Source organism: Oncorhynchus keta, chromosome 10 (assembly GCF_023373465.1).
Source record: "Oncorhynchus keta strain PuntledgeMale-10-30-2019 chromosome 10, Oket_V2, whole genome shotgun sequence".
Taxonomy (NCBI): Eukaryota; Metazoa; Chordata; class Actinopteri; order Salmoniformes; family Salmonidae; genus Oncorhynchus; species Oncorhynchus keta.
The window spans coordinates 54920278-54937258 of record NC_068430.1 but is presented as its reverse complement, the minus strand read 5'-3'; the positions used below and the strand labels follow the sequence as shown (position 1 = coordinate 54937258).

Genomic DNA, 16981 nt, shown 5'->3' with positions numbered 1-16981 from the left:
GTTTGGGGGTCTGCCATCAATGGCGGGCTAAACTGGAGCACAGGAGTGCTGATCTAAGATCGGTTTTGCCTTTGAGTACGTCATGAATAAGATTACATGGACAGGGGGGGTGGACCTGATCCTAGCACTCATATACTCACTTTATGAATACCGGCCCAGGTATTCCAGAGCAAATGAAGGTACTACATGCCTTTTAACACAGAGTAGGTAATGCTTAAGAAGGCAATACAGATTCATTTTAAATGGAGCCATATCACATTACTTCCATTTGTAGTTGTCTGGTGAGTTATGCAGTTCGATGCATGTTAACACACATATACCGAACATTGATGTAGAGAGAGACAGACACAGAAAGAGACAGAGGCAAAGTGGGAGTCACCAAGCCTGAAAGGAAGGAATAATAACACTGTAGAGAGAGAGAGAGAGAGAGAGAGAGAGAGAGAGAGAGAGAGAGAGAGAGAGAGAGAGAGAGAGAGAGAGAGAGAGAGAGAGAGAGAGAGAGAGAGAGAGAGAGAGAGAGAGAGAGAGAGAGAGAGAGAGAGAGAGAGAGAGAGAGAGAGAGAGAGAGAGAGAGAGAGAGAGAGAGAGAGAGAGACCAAAAGCTATTACGTAACTAAAGTATGTGTAAAATGAACCACGTGTGAGAATCTCAGACATGTCTGTCTGACTGACTGGGCGTGTGAATGACGTGCGGACATAGAGGAGAATAGAGGCCAAACTTTCCACCATGCACAAATGAACTAATAGGATAGAGATAGTCCTCAATGCCATGGTCACAGAATTGAACAATTGCAAAGGTGTGGCCTCTTTCCACTATATGCATAAGTACTACTAAGGAGTGGTCCCTACTAAACTATGTCACCTGGAGGACTATTGCAATGCCATTATTTACCTGTGTTACCCGAGCAGCATTGGCCATTTGAGGCTACACACCCCTCTGCCTCTGCATTAAAATCCGACAACAATACCAGACTGTCATGGGTGTATTTTGTCTGTGCTAAGCCGCACGCTGATTGATCGTTTGGTTAGGCCTATTGTGGTCATTGCCAAAGTAAACATGAAACTTTTGGCACTGCTGTCAACTCTTTTGTTATTTGTTCAGCTGGGGCGTAGAAGAGCTTTTGGGTTTTGTTATGTAAAAGGGTATTGCTTTATGCTGGCATAGCACATTATGGATTTGTAGCAATTTTTAGTTTAATACTGTTGGGGTCGGTTATGGAATGGCGAAGGAGGAATTCAGATATTCGGCACAATCTACTTTTTGTGTGTGTGTGTGTGTGTGTGTGTGTGTATGTGTGTGTGTGTGTGTGTGTGTGTGTGTGTGTGTGTGTGTGTGTGTGTGTGTGTGTGTGTGTGTGTGTGTGTGTGTGTGTGTGTGTGTGTGTGTGTGTGTGTGTGTGTGTGTGTGTGTGTGTTTGTGTGTGTATTTGCATGTACGTGTGTGTGCGTTAATTAATGCGCGTGTGTGTGTTTGTGTGCGTCTGCGCATGTTTGCTCGTGTGTGTGTGTGTGTTCAGCCTCGGAGCCCATCCTGAAGGTGAAGAGTAAACTGAAGAAGCACATCAACTCCAGACAGAACCCTCTCCAACGCAAAACCAGTGCTCCCCCTACTGTCAAGCACAGAACGCCGGACACTCAGGGTAACGTAGACCTTCCTGCCTCGTTGTGTACACCGTCTATCAAACCAGCCTCTATCTCTTCCTGGTGCTGCAGCCACAGTGTCTGAGCACTTTGGCTTCGGCCTAACACTAACATTCCTGGGTCGTATTCATTAGGGCACAAAGTAGAATATATATTTTTTCTCAGCGGTAAATGTAAACAAGCATTTCCTATTGGACAATTTCAGGTAAATGTAAACAAGCATTTCCTATTGGACAATTTCAGTGAGTTTTACATCCCTTTGGTGCCAAATGAATATGGCCAGGGTCTTGTTGATGAAGTGATTAGTTGAATCAGGTGTGTTAGTGCTGGGCGGACTAGTGTTTGTTTACCGCCACTAACACACACACACACAAATCTGTTATCCTATATGTCAGTATCTCTTTAGCTGATTGGCTATCCCTCCCTTCCATCCTGCAGACTATTCCCCCAGCAGCAGTAGCACTCCAGTGTCGGGGTGCAGCTCGCCCAATGACAGCCTCCTCTCAGATAGCCCACTTACTACCGGACTGGCCCACGAGGTGAGCCCCACTCAACCCCCCTCCACCATTCGCACCTCTATCCTCCAACCCCACTGTACTCCCAAGTACAATATAAGTATATTGTAACAATGAGTAATTACAATACTGGTAACTATAAGAATAATTTCACAGTAAAAATTATCACACTAATGTTAAGTGTGACCCAGTTTATGTATACAATATGCTATTGTCATTTTTTTAAAAGATGCTAAAACTGATTTTAATTCATGAAATCTGTTCCAAAGCATTCCCATGAGTAAAAAACGAGACATAAGTGATCGTATATCGATGTAATCAAGATATGAAATAATTGTTATTTTCAAATACAATTTATTTTTGGGCTTAGTTGTGGTCAATTTGCAGTGTACAAATGATTATAATTAAGTTCCGGCCGCACGACCATCCGCTCCAACAATAATTGGCCCGCGACTGAATCTAGTTGCCTACCTCTGCAGTATAGTATGTGCCTGTTCTGCTCAACTCCCCATCTATCCAACAAGCATCAACAGAATTAACACTTCCATACCTGATTGAGCCATTTCGTACCACGCACAATGTCACAAGATGTCACATTCACTACCATATTAGAACACACACTAGATACAGTACCACAGTTGCTTCAGAATCTCAGTATAAGAACATGAGTGTCAGGGACAGAATTGGTTATGGATTCCCACGAAGTTTAGTGAGGTGTGTGTGTTCAGGTTTAAAATAACTTTATTAGCTGTAAATGGCATTCAATGTTTCCTCCCATGGAATTGTATTCCTTTACTACAATACAGTGGGGAGAAGTATTTGATACACTGCTGATTTTGCAGATTTTCCTACTTACAAAGCATGTAGAGGTCTGTAATTTGTATCATAGGTATACTTCAACTGTGAGAGACGGAATCTAAAACAAAAATCTAGAAAATCACATTGTATGATTTTTAAGATATTAATTTGCATTTTATTGCATGACATAAGTATTTGATCACCTACCAACCAGTAAGAATTCCGGCTCTCACAGACCTGTTAGCCCCCCTGTTCTCCACTCATTACCTGTATTAACTGCACCTGTTGGAACTCGTTACCTGTATAAAAGACACCTGTCCACACACTCAATCAAACAGACTCCAACCTCTCCACAATGGCCAAAACCAGAGAGCTGTGTAAGAACATCAGGGATAAAATTGTAGACCTGCACAAGGCTGGGATGGGCTACAGGACAATAGGCAAGCAGCTTGGTGAGAAGGCAACAACTGTTGGTGCAATTATTAGAAAATGGAAGAAGTTCAAGATGATGGTCAATCACCCTCGGTCCGGGACTCCATGCAAGATCTCACCTCGTGGGGCATCAATGATCATGAGGAAGGTGAGGGATCAGCCCAGAACTACATGGCAGGACCTGGTCAATGACCTGAAGAGAGCTGGGACCACAGTCTCAAAGAAAACCATTAGTAACACACTACGCCGTCATGGATTAAAATCCTGCAGCGCACGCAAGGTCCTCCTGCTCAAGCCAGCGCATGTCCAGGCCCGTCTGAAGTTTGCCAATGACCATCTGGATGATCCAGAGGAGGAATGGGAGAAGGTCATGTGGTCTGATGAGACAAAAATAGAGCATTTTGGTCTAAACTCCACTCGCCGTGTTTGGAGGAAGAAGAAGGATGAGTACAACCCCAAGAACACAATCCCAACCGTGAAGCATGGAGGTGGAAACATCATTCTTTGGGGAAGCTTGTCTGCAAAGGGGACAGGACGACTGCACCGCATTGAGGGGAGGATGGATGGGGCCATGTATCGCGAGATCTTGGCCAACAACCTCCTTCCCTCAGTAAGAGCATTGAAGATGGGTCGTGGCTGGGTCTTCCAGCATGACAACAACCCGAAACACACAGCCAGCGCAACTAAGGAGTGGCTCCGTAAGAAGCATCTCAAGGTCCTGGAGTGGCCTAGCCAGTCTCCAGACCTGAAACCAACAGAAAATCTTTTTGGAGGGAGCTGAAAGTCCGTATTGCCCAGCGACAGCCCCGAAACCAGAAGGTGTGTATGGAGGAGTGGGCCAAAATCCCTGCTGCAGTGTGTGCAAACCTGGTCAAGAACTACAGGAAACGTATGATCTCTGTATTTGCAAACAAAGGTTTCTGTGCCAAATATTAAGTTCTGCTTTTCTGATGCATCAAATACTTATGTCATGCAATAAAATGCAAATTAATTACTTAAAAATCATACAATGTGATTTTCTGGATTTTTGTTTTAGATTCCGTCTCTCACAGTTGAAGTGTACCTATGATAAAAATGACAGACCTCTACATGCTTTGTGAGTAGGAAAACCTGCAAAATCGGCAGTGTATCAAATACTTGTTCTCCCCACTGTATGTAATGGGCATCAAAGATATGTCATATCCTTGAAGACTGTACATTTCGAATAAAGAGCACATTTGGGAATGTTTTAATTGAATAAGGGCTGATCGAATAACATGGCAGTACAGTTGTCCGTCTGTTTGTTCCTGTTCTCAGATTCTCTCTCTCCCTCTCTCTCTCTCTCTCCCTCTCTCTCTTCAATAGGCCAGTTAAAAACATTTGGCCACCCGACTGTACTGTACCATGACACATTACACATTAACATTGGATTCATGTTCAAATGACATGCCCTTTTCAGTTTCCAAAGAACATGTTGTAAAATGATTTTTCATCACTCAGATTTCAGCAATCTGACATTTTTTTCTGCTTATACTTATACTACACACAGCAAATGATTCAGTGTTAAATCAACACTAAAAGTGTGGACCTGTATAGACACTGGAACAGTGTTAAATTAACACACTGCCTAGTGTAAAGACTTATTTGCATATTTCCCATAGTGCCTTGCTTTCGAGTGATTTGTAGAGTTACTACCAATGACTGTATCTGTCAGTGACAAAGACATGGTTGTTGCATTCTTCCATTTTCAGTCCTGTGGAGTTCACCAAGTGAGATCCAAAGCGTATATGTTAACATTAAAATTACTTTCTTTAACACAATACAAAACGTACAGTATTTCATAAGGTCTTATTTCAAGGGCCTAGTTTTTGTCCTGATACTCATTGTATACAGGCCACAACAGGCCTGTATACCATTATGCTGGCTTGCAAAGTGATGTGTAATTCCTATTGGAATCCAGCCAGAGTGGGGATATTCAACCTTTGGAATGATCTGCAACTAGGGCTGTTACAGTCATGGAATTTTGGATGATGGTTATTGGTCAGCCAAATGACCCCGGTCACCATAATAAACATTTGAATATCAAAAAAAAAGAAAAAGAAAATTGAAGACACATTTTCACCTCTCCTCCGCACCTGACTGCATGTGCTGCCATAGAAATAGAATGAATAGAACGGGCGTCCCCATTTCAAGTCTATGATGGCATTAATGGGTGGACTGGTGGCTATTGCGAGTGTACCCATAGAAGCAAAGCAGGATGTCACGATCGTTGAATGAGGAGGACCAAAGCGTGGTGAGCGTACATATTCCTTTATTTCGGATGACGCTGACAAAAACAATAACCAATCAAAAACGACCGTGAATACCAAGGGCTATAATGCTACAAACAAAGACAACTTCCTACACCCACAGGTGGGGAAAAAGGGTACCTAAGTATGGTTCCCAATCAGAGACAACTATAGACATCTGTCCCTGATTGAGAACCATACCCGGCCAAACACAAAGAAATAGAAAACATAGAACACAAAACATAGAATGCCCACCCCAACTCATGCCCTGACCAAACCAAAATCGAGACATAAAAAGGATCTCTAAGGTCAGGGCCTGACACAGGAAGTGTTGATTGAGCCACATTCCATTGCATGAGCCACATCAGTTAACATCATTTGAATGAACATTCTACATTACCAAGGAAATGATTGCATCACGATACCAGGCAACCATTGCGATTGTACCCATGAGTTTACCAGTGAAATTGACAGGGTTAGAGGTTCCAAGTACGTTATATTCATTCTATTTCTATGTGTGCTGCTGCAGGGAGTGTCTTTTGCAAAAACACCTTGCTTGTTTCAGCAAGGAGCAACAAAGTTTCAGCACGTTTTTAAGAGTCCATGTCACCGCGGAAACGGACTCAGCCACACGAAGGCCGGTTATGACTGTTAATTTATTTGTATTACAGTTTTCACAGGTTACACAGTTATACGGTAATTGTGCCAGCCCTAACCGCAATCTACATTCAGAATAACTACAAGGGTTGGGAAAACTATGATATGAAACTACCTAAAGCAACTTAACTGGAACAACCATTTCAGTAACAAATGCAATATGTTCAAGTAACATATTGGATAAGTTTTTAGAAAATGTATGTAATTTATATTTAAGTAGCATTAGATTAATTTATCAATTTACAGGCAAAAACATAGATATTAAAACAAACCATTCTAAAAAAATCAACCTGCAATAGAGCATGCTGGGAAATAGGATAATGATGGGCGTGGTTTTGGTTCAACTGTAGTAGTAACACTCGGGTTATTTTACACCAATGAGTGTTAATTAAACACTTACAGTGAAAAATCAACATTAATTAACACTGGCCAATTTGCTGTACAGTAAATGAAAGTTTCAAACTATTCTAACAGACATTGAATCACGGAGGACTGAAGTTTGATACCCAGGCAGTTAGTCATTGAGGACATACTACTTAACTGAATCAAGTTCCAATGACTATAGTTGTTTGAGTCAACACCAACTTATTTCAATTGAATCAAATGAAATTGTATTTGACACATGAGCCGAATGCAATGGGTGTAGACTTTACCGTGCAGAGCTAAAACATGATAATACAAATAAATATAGTAACACGAGGGATAAAACACACAAGAATGGACCTCTATACAGGGAGTACCAGTACCAGATCAATGTGCAGGGGTACAAGCTATTATAGATATGTACATGACGGCAGGCGGGTTTGGCAGTTATGTTTTACAGTGTGCGTGACCTATTGTGTCCCCTCCCTCCCTCCATCAGGCTCAGAGGTTGCTGCTCCAGGATGGCACACTGGCCCACTTCTCCTTGCCCTGCTCCACCGCCCTGCCCACCAACAGCGCCAGGCTGCCCACCCAGGGTGACAGGGAGTCGGGTAGCCATCAGAGGGTGGCCAGGGTACTGCCCCAGGTCTACCTGCCCATGGAGGGCCTCAGTGCTGCCCAGCTGGCTCACCAACGCCTCCAGCCCCTGCTCATCCTGGAGCCCTCAGTGCTGCTGCACACACAGCTAGTCACTGGTGAGAAACACACACACACACACACACACACACACACACACACACACACACACACACACACACACACACACACACACACACACACACACACACACACACACACACACACACACACACACACACACACACACACACACACACCTCCAGCCCCTGCTCATCCTGGAGCCCTCAGTGCTGCTGCACACACAGCTAGTCACTGGTGAGAAACACGTGCACACACACACACACACACACACACACACACACACACACACACACACACACACACACACACACACACACACACACACACACACACACACACACACAATCACTCCCACTCATAGGGTACATATACTGTACACTGAGTGTACAAAACATTAGGTTCTCTTTCCATGACATAGACTGACCGGGTGAAAGCTATGTCACTTAAATGCACTTTATTCAGTGTAGATGAAGGGGAGGGGGCAGGTTAAAGAAGATTAACCTGAGAGATTTTTAATGCTTCAGACAATTGACAGGGATTGTGTATGTGTGCCATTCACAGTTTGAATGGGCAAGACAAAAGATTTAAGTGCCTTTGAATGGGGTCTGGTAGTAGTAGGTGCCAGGCGCACCGGTTTGAGTGTATCAAGAACTGCAACGCAAGCTCAACAGTTTCATGTATCAAGAATGGTCCACCACCCAAAGGACATCCAGCCAACTTGACATGACTGTGTGGAGCATTAGTGTCAACATGGGCCAGCATCCCTGTGGATCGCTTTCGACACCTTGTAGAGTCCATGCCCAAGACAAATTGAGGCTGTTCTGAGGGCAACAAGGGGTGAAACTCAATATTAGTAGTTCCTAGTGTTTAATACACTCAGTGTAGATATGTATGCATACTCACACAACCACACACGCCACGCCTGCAGTCATCCTGGAGTCCTCAGGACGGCTGCACACGAAGAGAAACACACTCGGAGCGACACTGCCCTCTATTGATCGTTTGACTGAATGCCACTTATCCTACTGATCTAGGAACTTTCCCTAATCTATAATGGATCTGGTTGATCTGGGAGTGACTACACAGGCCTAGCCAATCAGAACATTCCACCACACTGTCTGCTTCCTCTCTGGTCGTTTTCACAACGTTTTAGTCAAACATGATGATCCTGACCTCTCTATTTCTCTCAACCCTTTCTTTCTCCCCCCTCCCTATCGCTCTCTATGTTCACCCTCCTTGCTTCCTCTCCCTCCCCCTCGCCTCTTTCTCCCTCCCCTTCTCCCCACCTCTCTCTCCTTCAGTGCGAGGCCTGAGCCCTGGCCCTCTCCAGTACCCCTCCTCCAGACTGGAATGCCTGGCTCCCCCGGGCCCCCACAGACCCCTGGGTCGGACCCGCTCTGAGCCCCCCCTGCACTCTCACCACCACCAGCACCAGTTAATGCAGCAGTACCACAACGCACTGCTGCTGGAGAGACTCAAACAGAACACACACCTGGGCAAGGTGAGAGAACACACCATTTTCAGACACACACATTTTAGGGACTGTTGAGCAACACACACACACACACACACACACACACATACATGCACACACAAACCAAGGTGATCTTAAAGAGGGGCATAGACAAAGACACACACACACCACACACGCTCTCACACACACACGCACACACACACACACACACACACACACACACACACACACACACACACACACACACACACACACACACACACACACACACACACACACACACACACACACACACACACACACACACACACACACACAGTCTGATTCAGAGGGGTTGGGTTAAATGCGGAAGACACATTTCAGTTGTACAACTGACTACGTATCCCCCTTTCCTCTTTCCTTTCTTGTACAGCTAACCTTGTGGGGACAAGCAATTCAGTCCCATTCAAAATCCTATTTTCCCTAACCCTAACCTATACTCTTACCCTAACCTTAACCCCAACCATAACCCAAAAACCTAACCTTAACCCGAAACCTAACCCTAGCTCCTAACCCTAACCCTAAATCTAACCCTAACTCTTAACGTAATTCTGACCCTAACACTAATTCTAACCTTAACCCTAAACCCCCTAGAAGTAGCATTTGACCTCGATAGGACGAACAAATGTCCCCAGTTGGTAAAAAACACACACACACACACACACACACACACACACACACACACACACACACACACACACACACACACACACACACACACACACACACACACACACACACACACACACACACACAGCACAATACAAATTACATCTAGATACCGCATAATAGTGCTCACCAACACAAAAAGAAGAGGGAAGACTGATGCATGACCTTTGACCTTAAGAGTGTGTCTGTGACTCTCCCTCATCAGCTCATGACCAAGTCCAGTGAGAAGTCTCGTGTCACACAGATCCCCTCGAAGGACATGGACCCGGCGGAGACCGGGCCTGGGGACGGCTACCAGAAGAGAAGACAGAGTGGGACCAGTAGCACTGAGTCAATGTGGGACACAGAGTCCACCTCCTCAGGCGATTACCTAGGAGATCACACCATGGAACACACACCTCTGATGAATCAGGTACACAGACAGAAACATATGCACGCAGGTGCGCACACACACACAAACACAGATATACACACACATATAAACACACACAAAGGGACCTATAGGTCATACATAAACACAATCCTTATAGTAGTCCCACTCTCAAATATACACTATATACAGAAGTGGATTTGGCTATTTCAGCCACACCCGTTACAAACAGGTTTACAAAATCAAGCACACTGCCATGCAATCTCCAGAGACAAACATTGGCAGTAGAATGGCCTTTCTTGAAGTGCTCAGTGACTTTCAACATGGGACTGGCATAGGATGCTACCTTTCCAACAAGTCATTTCGTCACATTTCTGCTAGAGCTGCCCCAGTCAAATGTAAGTGCTGTTATTGTGAAGTGGAAACGTCTAGGAGCAACAATGGCTCAGCCACGAAGTGGTAGGCCACACAAGCTTACAGAACGGGACCGCCGAGTGGTGAAGCGTGTAGTGCGTAAAAATCTTCTGTCCTCATTTGCAATACCAGCCAACATCTTTTGACCTCGGTGGGTCTATTTATGTAAGGGAGTGTGTACACTTATTACCATGACATTATTAACAGGGTTGCAAAACTTACTACAGAGTTCCAAACTACCTCTGGAAGCAACATCAGCACAAGAACTGTTCATCGGGAGCTCATTGGGAGCTCCATGAAATGGTTTTCCATGGCCGTGTAGCCGCACACAAGCCTAAGATCACCACGCACAATGCCAAGCGTTGACTGGAGCTGTGTAAATCTCGCTGCCATTGGACTCTGGAGCAGTGGAAACGCGTTCTCTGGAGTGATAATTCACGCTTCAATGCATAGTGCCAACTGTAAAGTTTGGTGGAGGAGGAATATTGATCTGGGGCTGTTTTTCATGGTTCGGGCTAGGCCCCTTGGTTCCAGTGAAGGGCCATTTTTACGCTACAGCATACAATGACATTCTAGACCATTTTTTCAACTTTGTGGCAACAGTTTGTGGAAGGCCCTTTCTGTTTCAGCATGACAATGCCCCTGTGCACAAAGCGAGTTCCATACCGAAGTGGTTTGTCGAGATCGGTGTGGAAAAACTTGACTGGCCTGCACAGAGCCCTGACATCAACCCCATTGAGCACGTTTGGGATGGATTTTAACGCCGACTTCGAGCCAGGGCTAATCGCCCAACATCAGTGCCCAACCTCACTAATGCTCTTATGGCTGAACGGTCGCAAATCCCACGATAATGTTCCAACATCTAGTGGAAAGCCTTCTCAGATCAGTGGAGGCTGTTATAGCAGCAAAGGGGTGGACCAACCGCATATTAATGCCCATCATTTTGGAATGAGATGTTTGATGTACAGGTGTCCAGATACTTTTGGTCATGCATGTGCAGACCATCTGGCTGGAGTGTTTACTGACATATTCAGTCTCTCCCTATCCCAGTCTGCTGGCCCCACTTGCTTGAAGATGTCCACCATTGTTCCTGTACCCAAGAAAGCAAAGGTAACTGAACTAAATGACTATCGCCCCATAGCACTCACTTCTGTCATCATGAAGTGCTTTGAGAGGCTAGTTAAGTATCAAATCACTTCTACCTTACCTGACACCATAGTCCCACTTCAATTTGCATACCACCCCAATAGAAACGCAGCTGATTCAATCGCCATCACACTGCACACTGCCCTATCCTATCTGGACAAGAGGAACACCTATGTAAGAATGCTGTTCATTGACTACAGCTCAGCCTTCAACACCATAGCACCTTCCAAGCTCATCATTAAGCTTGGGGCCCTGGGTCTGAACCCCGCCCTGTGCAACTGGGTCCTGGACTTACTGACGGGCCCCCCAGGTGGTGAAGGTAGGAAATAACACCTCCATTTGTGCTTATCCTCAACACAGGGGCCCCACAAGGGTGGTTGCTCAGCTCCTTCCTGTACTCCCTGTTCACCCATGACGGCGTGGCCACGCACGTCTCCAACTCAACCATCAAGTTTGCAGACGACACAACAGTAGTGGGCCTAATTACCAACAATGACGAGACAGCCTACAGGGAGGAGGTGAGCGCCCTGGGGAGTGATGCCAGGAAAATAACCTCTCCCTCAACGTCAACAAAACAAAAGGAGCTGATCGTGGACTTCAGGAAACAGCAGAGGGAGCAGCCCCCCTATCCACATCGATAAAACAGCAGTGGAGAAGGTGAAAAGCTTCAAGTTCCTGGGTGAACACATCACTGACCATCTGAAATGGTCCACCCACACAGACGGTGTAGTGAAGAAGGCACAACAGTGCCTCTTCAACCTCAGGATGCTGAAGAAATTCGGCTTGGCCCCGAAGATCCTCACAAACTTTTACAGATGCACAATTGAAAGTATCCTGTCGGTCTGAATCACCACCTGGTACGGCAACTGCACCGCTCGCAACCGCAGGGCTCTCCAGATGGTGGTGCACTCTGCCCAATGCATCAGCGGGTGCACACCTGCCCTCCAGGACACCTACAACATCCGATGTCACACCACCCGAGCCACGGCCTGTTCATCCCGCTATCATCCAGAGGGCGAGGTCATTACTTGTGCATCAAAGCTGGGACCGAGAGACTGAAAAAAGGCTTTTATTTCAAGGCCATCAGACTGTTAAATAGCCGTCACTAGCCAGCTACCACCCGGTTACTCAATTCTGCACCTTAGAGGCTGCTGTCCTATATACAGTGTACATAGGCATGGAATCACTGTTCATTTTAATAATGGAACAGAAGTCACTTTAATTATGTTTAAATAATGTTTACATACTGCTTTACTAATTTTATATGTACTGTATTCTATTCTACAGTCTTTTCAGTCAAAGACATTCCGACATTGCTCGTCCTAATTTATATATTTCTTAAATCCATTATTTTACTTCTTCTTGTGTGTATTGTTGTGAATTGTTAGATATTACTGCACTGTTGGAGCTAGGAACACAAACCTTTCGCTACACTCGCAATAACATCTGCTAAATATGTGTATGTGACCAATACAATTAGTTTTGATTTGTAGCTTCAGTTCAGGCCACCTTTCTGGCTCTCCAATAGAGGGTGCCATGGCATTACGGCTCACTCTGTTAGTCATCCCTTAGTCATGGCTTTTACAAGGTGCTGTAGTTGGGCTATTTTATGTTGTTGCTAAAGTAACTCCTAATAACCTTCTGGGTAAACAAGTAAACAAACATTTAGCCTTTAAATGTTTGTTTTTTAACTTTTCACCTACTTTTTTCCCCTCCCGCTCCTCCCTCCCTTTCTATCTTTTTATCTATCCCCCCTCCCTCCAGTCATTTCGTTGGGAGCAGCCCAGGCACCTCCAGGTCCTGACAGACAGGCGTAGACAAGCGACCCACCTGGACCCCCTGGGTGTGCCCGTGGTTCTGGGCCCTGCCCACCGCCCCCTCGGTCGCGCCCAGTCCTCCCCCGCCTCCACCTCTCTACCCCCTCCTCCACGGCCCACGGACACTCCACAGTCTCTGGCCGGCCCTGGTCCGGAGACCACCGCCAAGCTACGCTTCACCACTGGTGAGAGACACTTGGGGAGTGCTGTACGGTACACAGTGCTTGTTGTATCTTGTGTACAACATACTATATAATATATAATAATATATGCCATTTAGCAGACGCTTTTATCCAAAGCGACTTACAGTCATGTGTGCATACATTCTACGTATGGGTGGTCCCGGGGATCGAACCCACTACCCTGGCGTTACAAGCGCCATGCTCTACCAACTGAGCTACAGGTGATTCACATATTCAGAAGATGCTGTAGGTCCCATCCATAGAATTATTAGCACTTAATTTATTAGGATCTCTGAGGTGCCGTCGACTATGTATCTGTCTGGCTGGCTTTCTACCTATTTTGTATGATCTCTAAACTACAGTGTGTGTCGGTGTGTGTGTAGGTCTGGTGTATGACTCTCAGATGCTGAAGCACCAGTGCACCTGTGGCGACAACAGCCGACACCCCGAGCATGCAGGAAGAATCCAAAGCATCTGGTCCAGACTTCAGGAGAGAGGCCTCAGGAACCAGTGTGAGGTAGGTACAATATAAAGCACTACACAGCAGCACATACTGCACTACAATATTCTAGAGTCAGAGGGTTTGGGTTAAATGCGGAAGACACATTTCAGTTAAATGCATTCCGTTGTAAAACTGGCTAGGTATCTCCCTTTCCCTTTCTACACAACACCACGGAACTAAATATGTTGGTTGAAACTCCTGTTATGAACACTGCTGCCACCTAGGGTTACACCCCAGCACTGCACCCCCCTCCCCTTTGCTAAGGCCCAGATTTCCAAGATCAAACTTTGTGTTTTGTTTGTCACTTTAAACAGTCCCATTGAGGTCAGAAGACCTCTTTTCCAAGGGAGGCCTGTGTGTGTACCTATGCTGTAATTTGTGTGCGTTCATGGGTGTATGTGTGCATTCGCGAGTGCGTTTGCGAGTGTATGCATGTGGACCAATGTGTGTGCCTGTCTGTATGCGCCTGTGTCTCGTGTGTGTGTGTGTGTGTGTGTGTGTGTGTGTGTGTGTGTGTGTGTGTGTGTGTGTGTGTGTGTGTGTGTGTGTGTGTGTGTGTGTGTGTGTGTGTGTGTGTGTGTGTTGGTTAATTCTAAATGGCATGGTGTGTGTGTGTGTGTGTCTGTGTGTGTGTGTGTGTGTGTGTGTGTGTGTGTGTGTGTGTGTGTGTGTGTGTGTGTGTGTGTGTGTGTGTGTGTGTGTGTGTGTGTGTGTGTGTGTGTGTGTGTGCGCTCCTCCAGTGTATCCGGAGCAGAAAGGCAACTCTGGAGGAGCTTCAGTCTGTCCACTCTGAGAAACACGTCCTGCTGTACGGCACCAACCCACTCAACCGCCTCAAACTGGACAACCGCAAGCTGTCTGGTGCGACACGCACTCAGTCTCTCTCTTTCACACATACATGCACGCTCATCCTCACGTGCCCACACACACACACCGCTCTGACACATCTCATTGTCAAACACTCACAGTCACTTGGGCATATAGGTAATAGGTAGGGCTGTGGCGGTCACAAAATTTCGTCAGCCGATGACTGTCAAGCAAATAACTGTCGGTCTCATGGTAATTGACCGTTAATTAACATAAACACATTTAGCCTACAAGCCATTTTTTTTTTAAAGTTGACTAAATCCATGTAAATATAGCCTACACCTTCACAATAAAGTCATTATTTATTTTAGACAGGTCAAAAGAAGCATGATAGGAAGAAAATGTAGTATATTTCAGAAGAACAGAATAGCATACTCTGAGTTGTCCTTATGTTAAGTCCTGATCTGGCTATGCCAAATGGCTCTGGGCTACACTAGTTCATATAGCAGACAAGATTTGCTTAGAATTCCGTGGCATTATTTTATATTATTTTATAGTACGAAGAATACAATTGAACAAAGCTGAATATTTTAGTATTTTTTTATTCTCCAAAGGATTTGAGGGAGTGCACACACGCGGCTATTTTGTGTGTTGAGCGGTTAGCAAAGAAACAGCTACTCCGATATGCTTCATTTAGAGTTTTTGATGTAACTTTAATTGCTCTACATACTTTGGGCTCTATGTTTTGATTTTAGTACATTTTAAGGCTGCATGATGAGACTCTAATGGTCATTTCCCAAAAAGAAGTAGCTTGAAAGGCAGGCTGTACACACTCCAGTAGTCTCTCATTCACAATTTGACAAGCACTTGATTGATGCCTCTAATTTCACGGCGTCATCCACTTTGTGGCCGTAATGCACCCTTAAAAAAAAAAATCCATGCCTTTTGCGGCCCGGAGTTCTGCCTGTTGTGCCCTTCTCCCTGAGTGTGTGCTGCCAATCCGAAGCGTCTCTCACTTCACACTGCTCTCCATCACGTGATCAGGTCTTTCTCACAGGCTACAAGTTAAGACAGACACATCGGGGGACGCAACTGCGCGCGTCCTCGTCCAATTCCGAGGTGCATACTGAAGATATTAGAACCGTCCACGTTTACTTTTCGTTAGCCGACGACATGAGTAGGCCTTACGAACAGCTAAAGCACCAGCCTGTGTCAATCTACTATCCCCCATAAGTACACAAGTCAACCTATTATATTCTGTGCGAGAAATAAATATTCCAAACACAGTCTGAGATAGTTGTGGGATGAGATAGATCCCAAGTTAATACAACCACCAGCATCAAAACACCTTTTATTTTATGCAATGTGACTGACGCAACAGATCAGAACAGTTAGCTTAAAATGTTGATAAACTATTTGTCTATTTCTTCACGTTATAAGTGCAGCAATGCACAAACGGCGGTAGGTTATAAGCGCGAATGTCCCATTAGCGGAAAACACAGGGAATTTGTTTATGCGTGTGGTGCTTTTATTATGAAGGTGCATTTCTATGGTGAAAAGGATCTTCCCCAAACGTGAAACTCACACGCTGCTTATATATGCCAGTTAGGCTCTACACCCCTTGTAAAGTGGATTAATGTGCTTACTTTTAAGTTTAAGTTATTTGTCCACTTTAGTTGTGATACAAACCTTATTAAATCATATAGGCCTATGGGCTAGGCTACATGAGGCGTGCGACTATGATTTGAACAAGTCGCACAAAAAAAAGCCATTTTGTTTCTTATGCTGGGCATCATTCACAAGTAATAATATATCATTCACAAGTGATAGGCTAATGTTGTCACCGACCCGACTAATCTTGATTTAATCTTGTGATTACATAGACTAAATAATATAGGTGTGAAATTGGTTTTGATTTAGAATGGACCGTTATCAAGCACCTCGAAACAGGGGCCGGGGGAAGAAATACATGTCATCTATGCACTTAAATAGCGAATGGAGGACGCTTTTCCCCGTGGTTTATTTTCATGCCAGCCAGGTAGGCTATACTCCTAATTAAGCAATGTGCTTAATATTAGGAAGTTGAGTAATAAATATAGTAGGGCCAGCCTGTAGAAAGCTGATGGGATCCTCCTCTTTTTATTTAGCGGCCACTATTGCATAGCCTA

The 16981-nt window shown here is 45.0% G+C and overlaps 1 protein-coding gene across 3 annotated transcripts in view; it reads left to right on the top strand.

Moving 5' to 3' along the window:
* The window catches only part of LOC118388983 (histone deacetylase 7-like), a 266283-nt gene that overhangs the window by 39869 nt on the left and 209433 nt on the right, over positions 1-16981 (top strand). For all 3 annotated transcript variants that reach the window (XR_008144664.1, XM_052527300.1, XM_052527301.1), the window contains exons 7-14: positions 1518-1640; positions 2080-2180; positions 7173-7428; positions 8695-8894; positions 9781-9987; positions 13270-13507; positions 13888-14021; positions 14747-14867. Coding sequence is in view for 2 of the 3 variants with exons in the window: in XM_052527300.1 (XP_052383260.1) it covers positions 1518-1640; positions 2080-2180; positions 7173-7428; positions 8695-8894; positions 9781-9987; positions 13270-13507; positions 13888-14021; positions 14747-14867 (1380 nt within the window). In the remaining variant the exon portion in view is untranslated. The remainder of the gene's footprint in view (positions 1-1517; positions 1641-2079; positions 2181-7172; positions 7429-8694; positions 8895-9780; positions 9988-13269; positions 13508-13887; positions 14022-14746; positions 14868-16981) is intronic.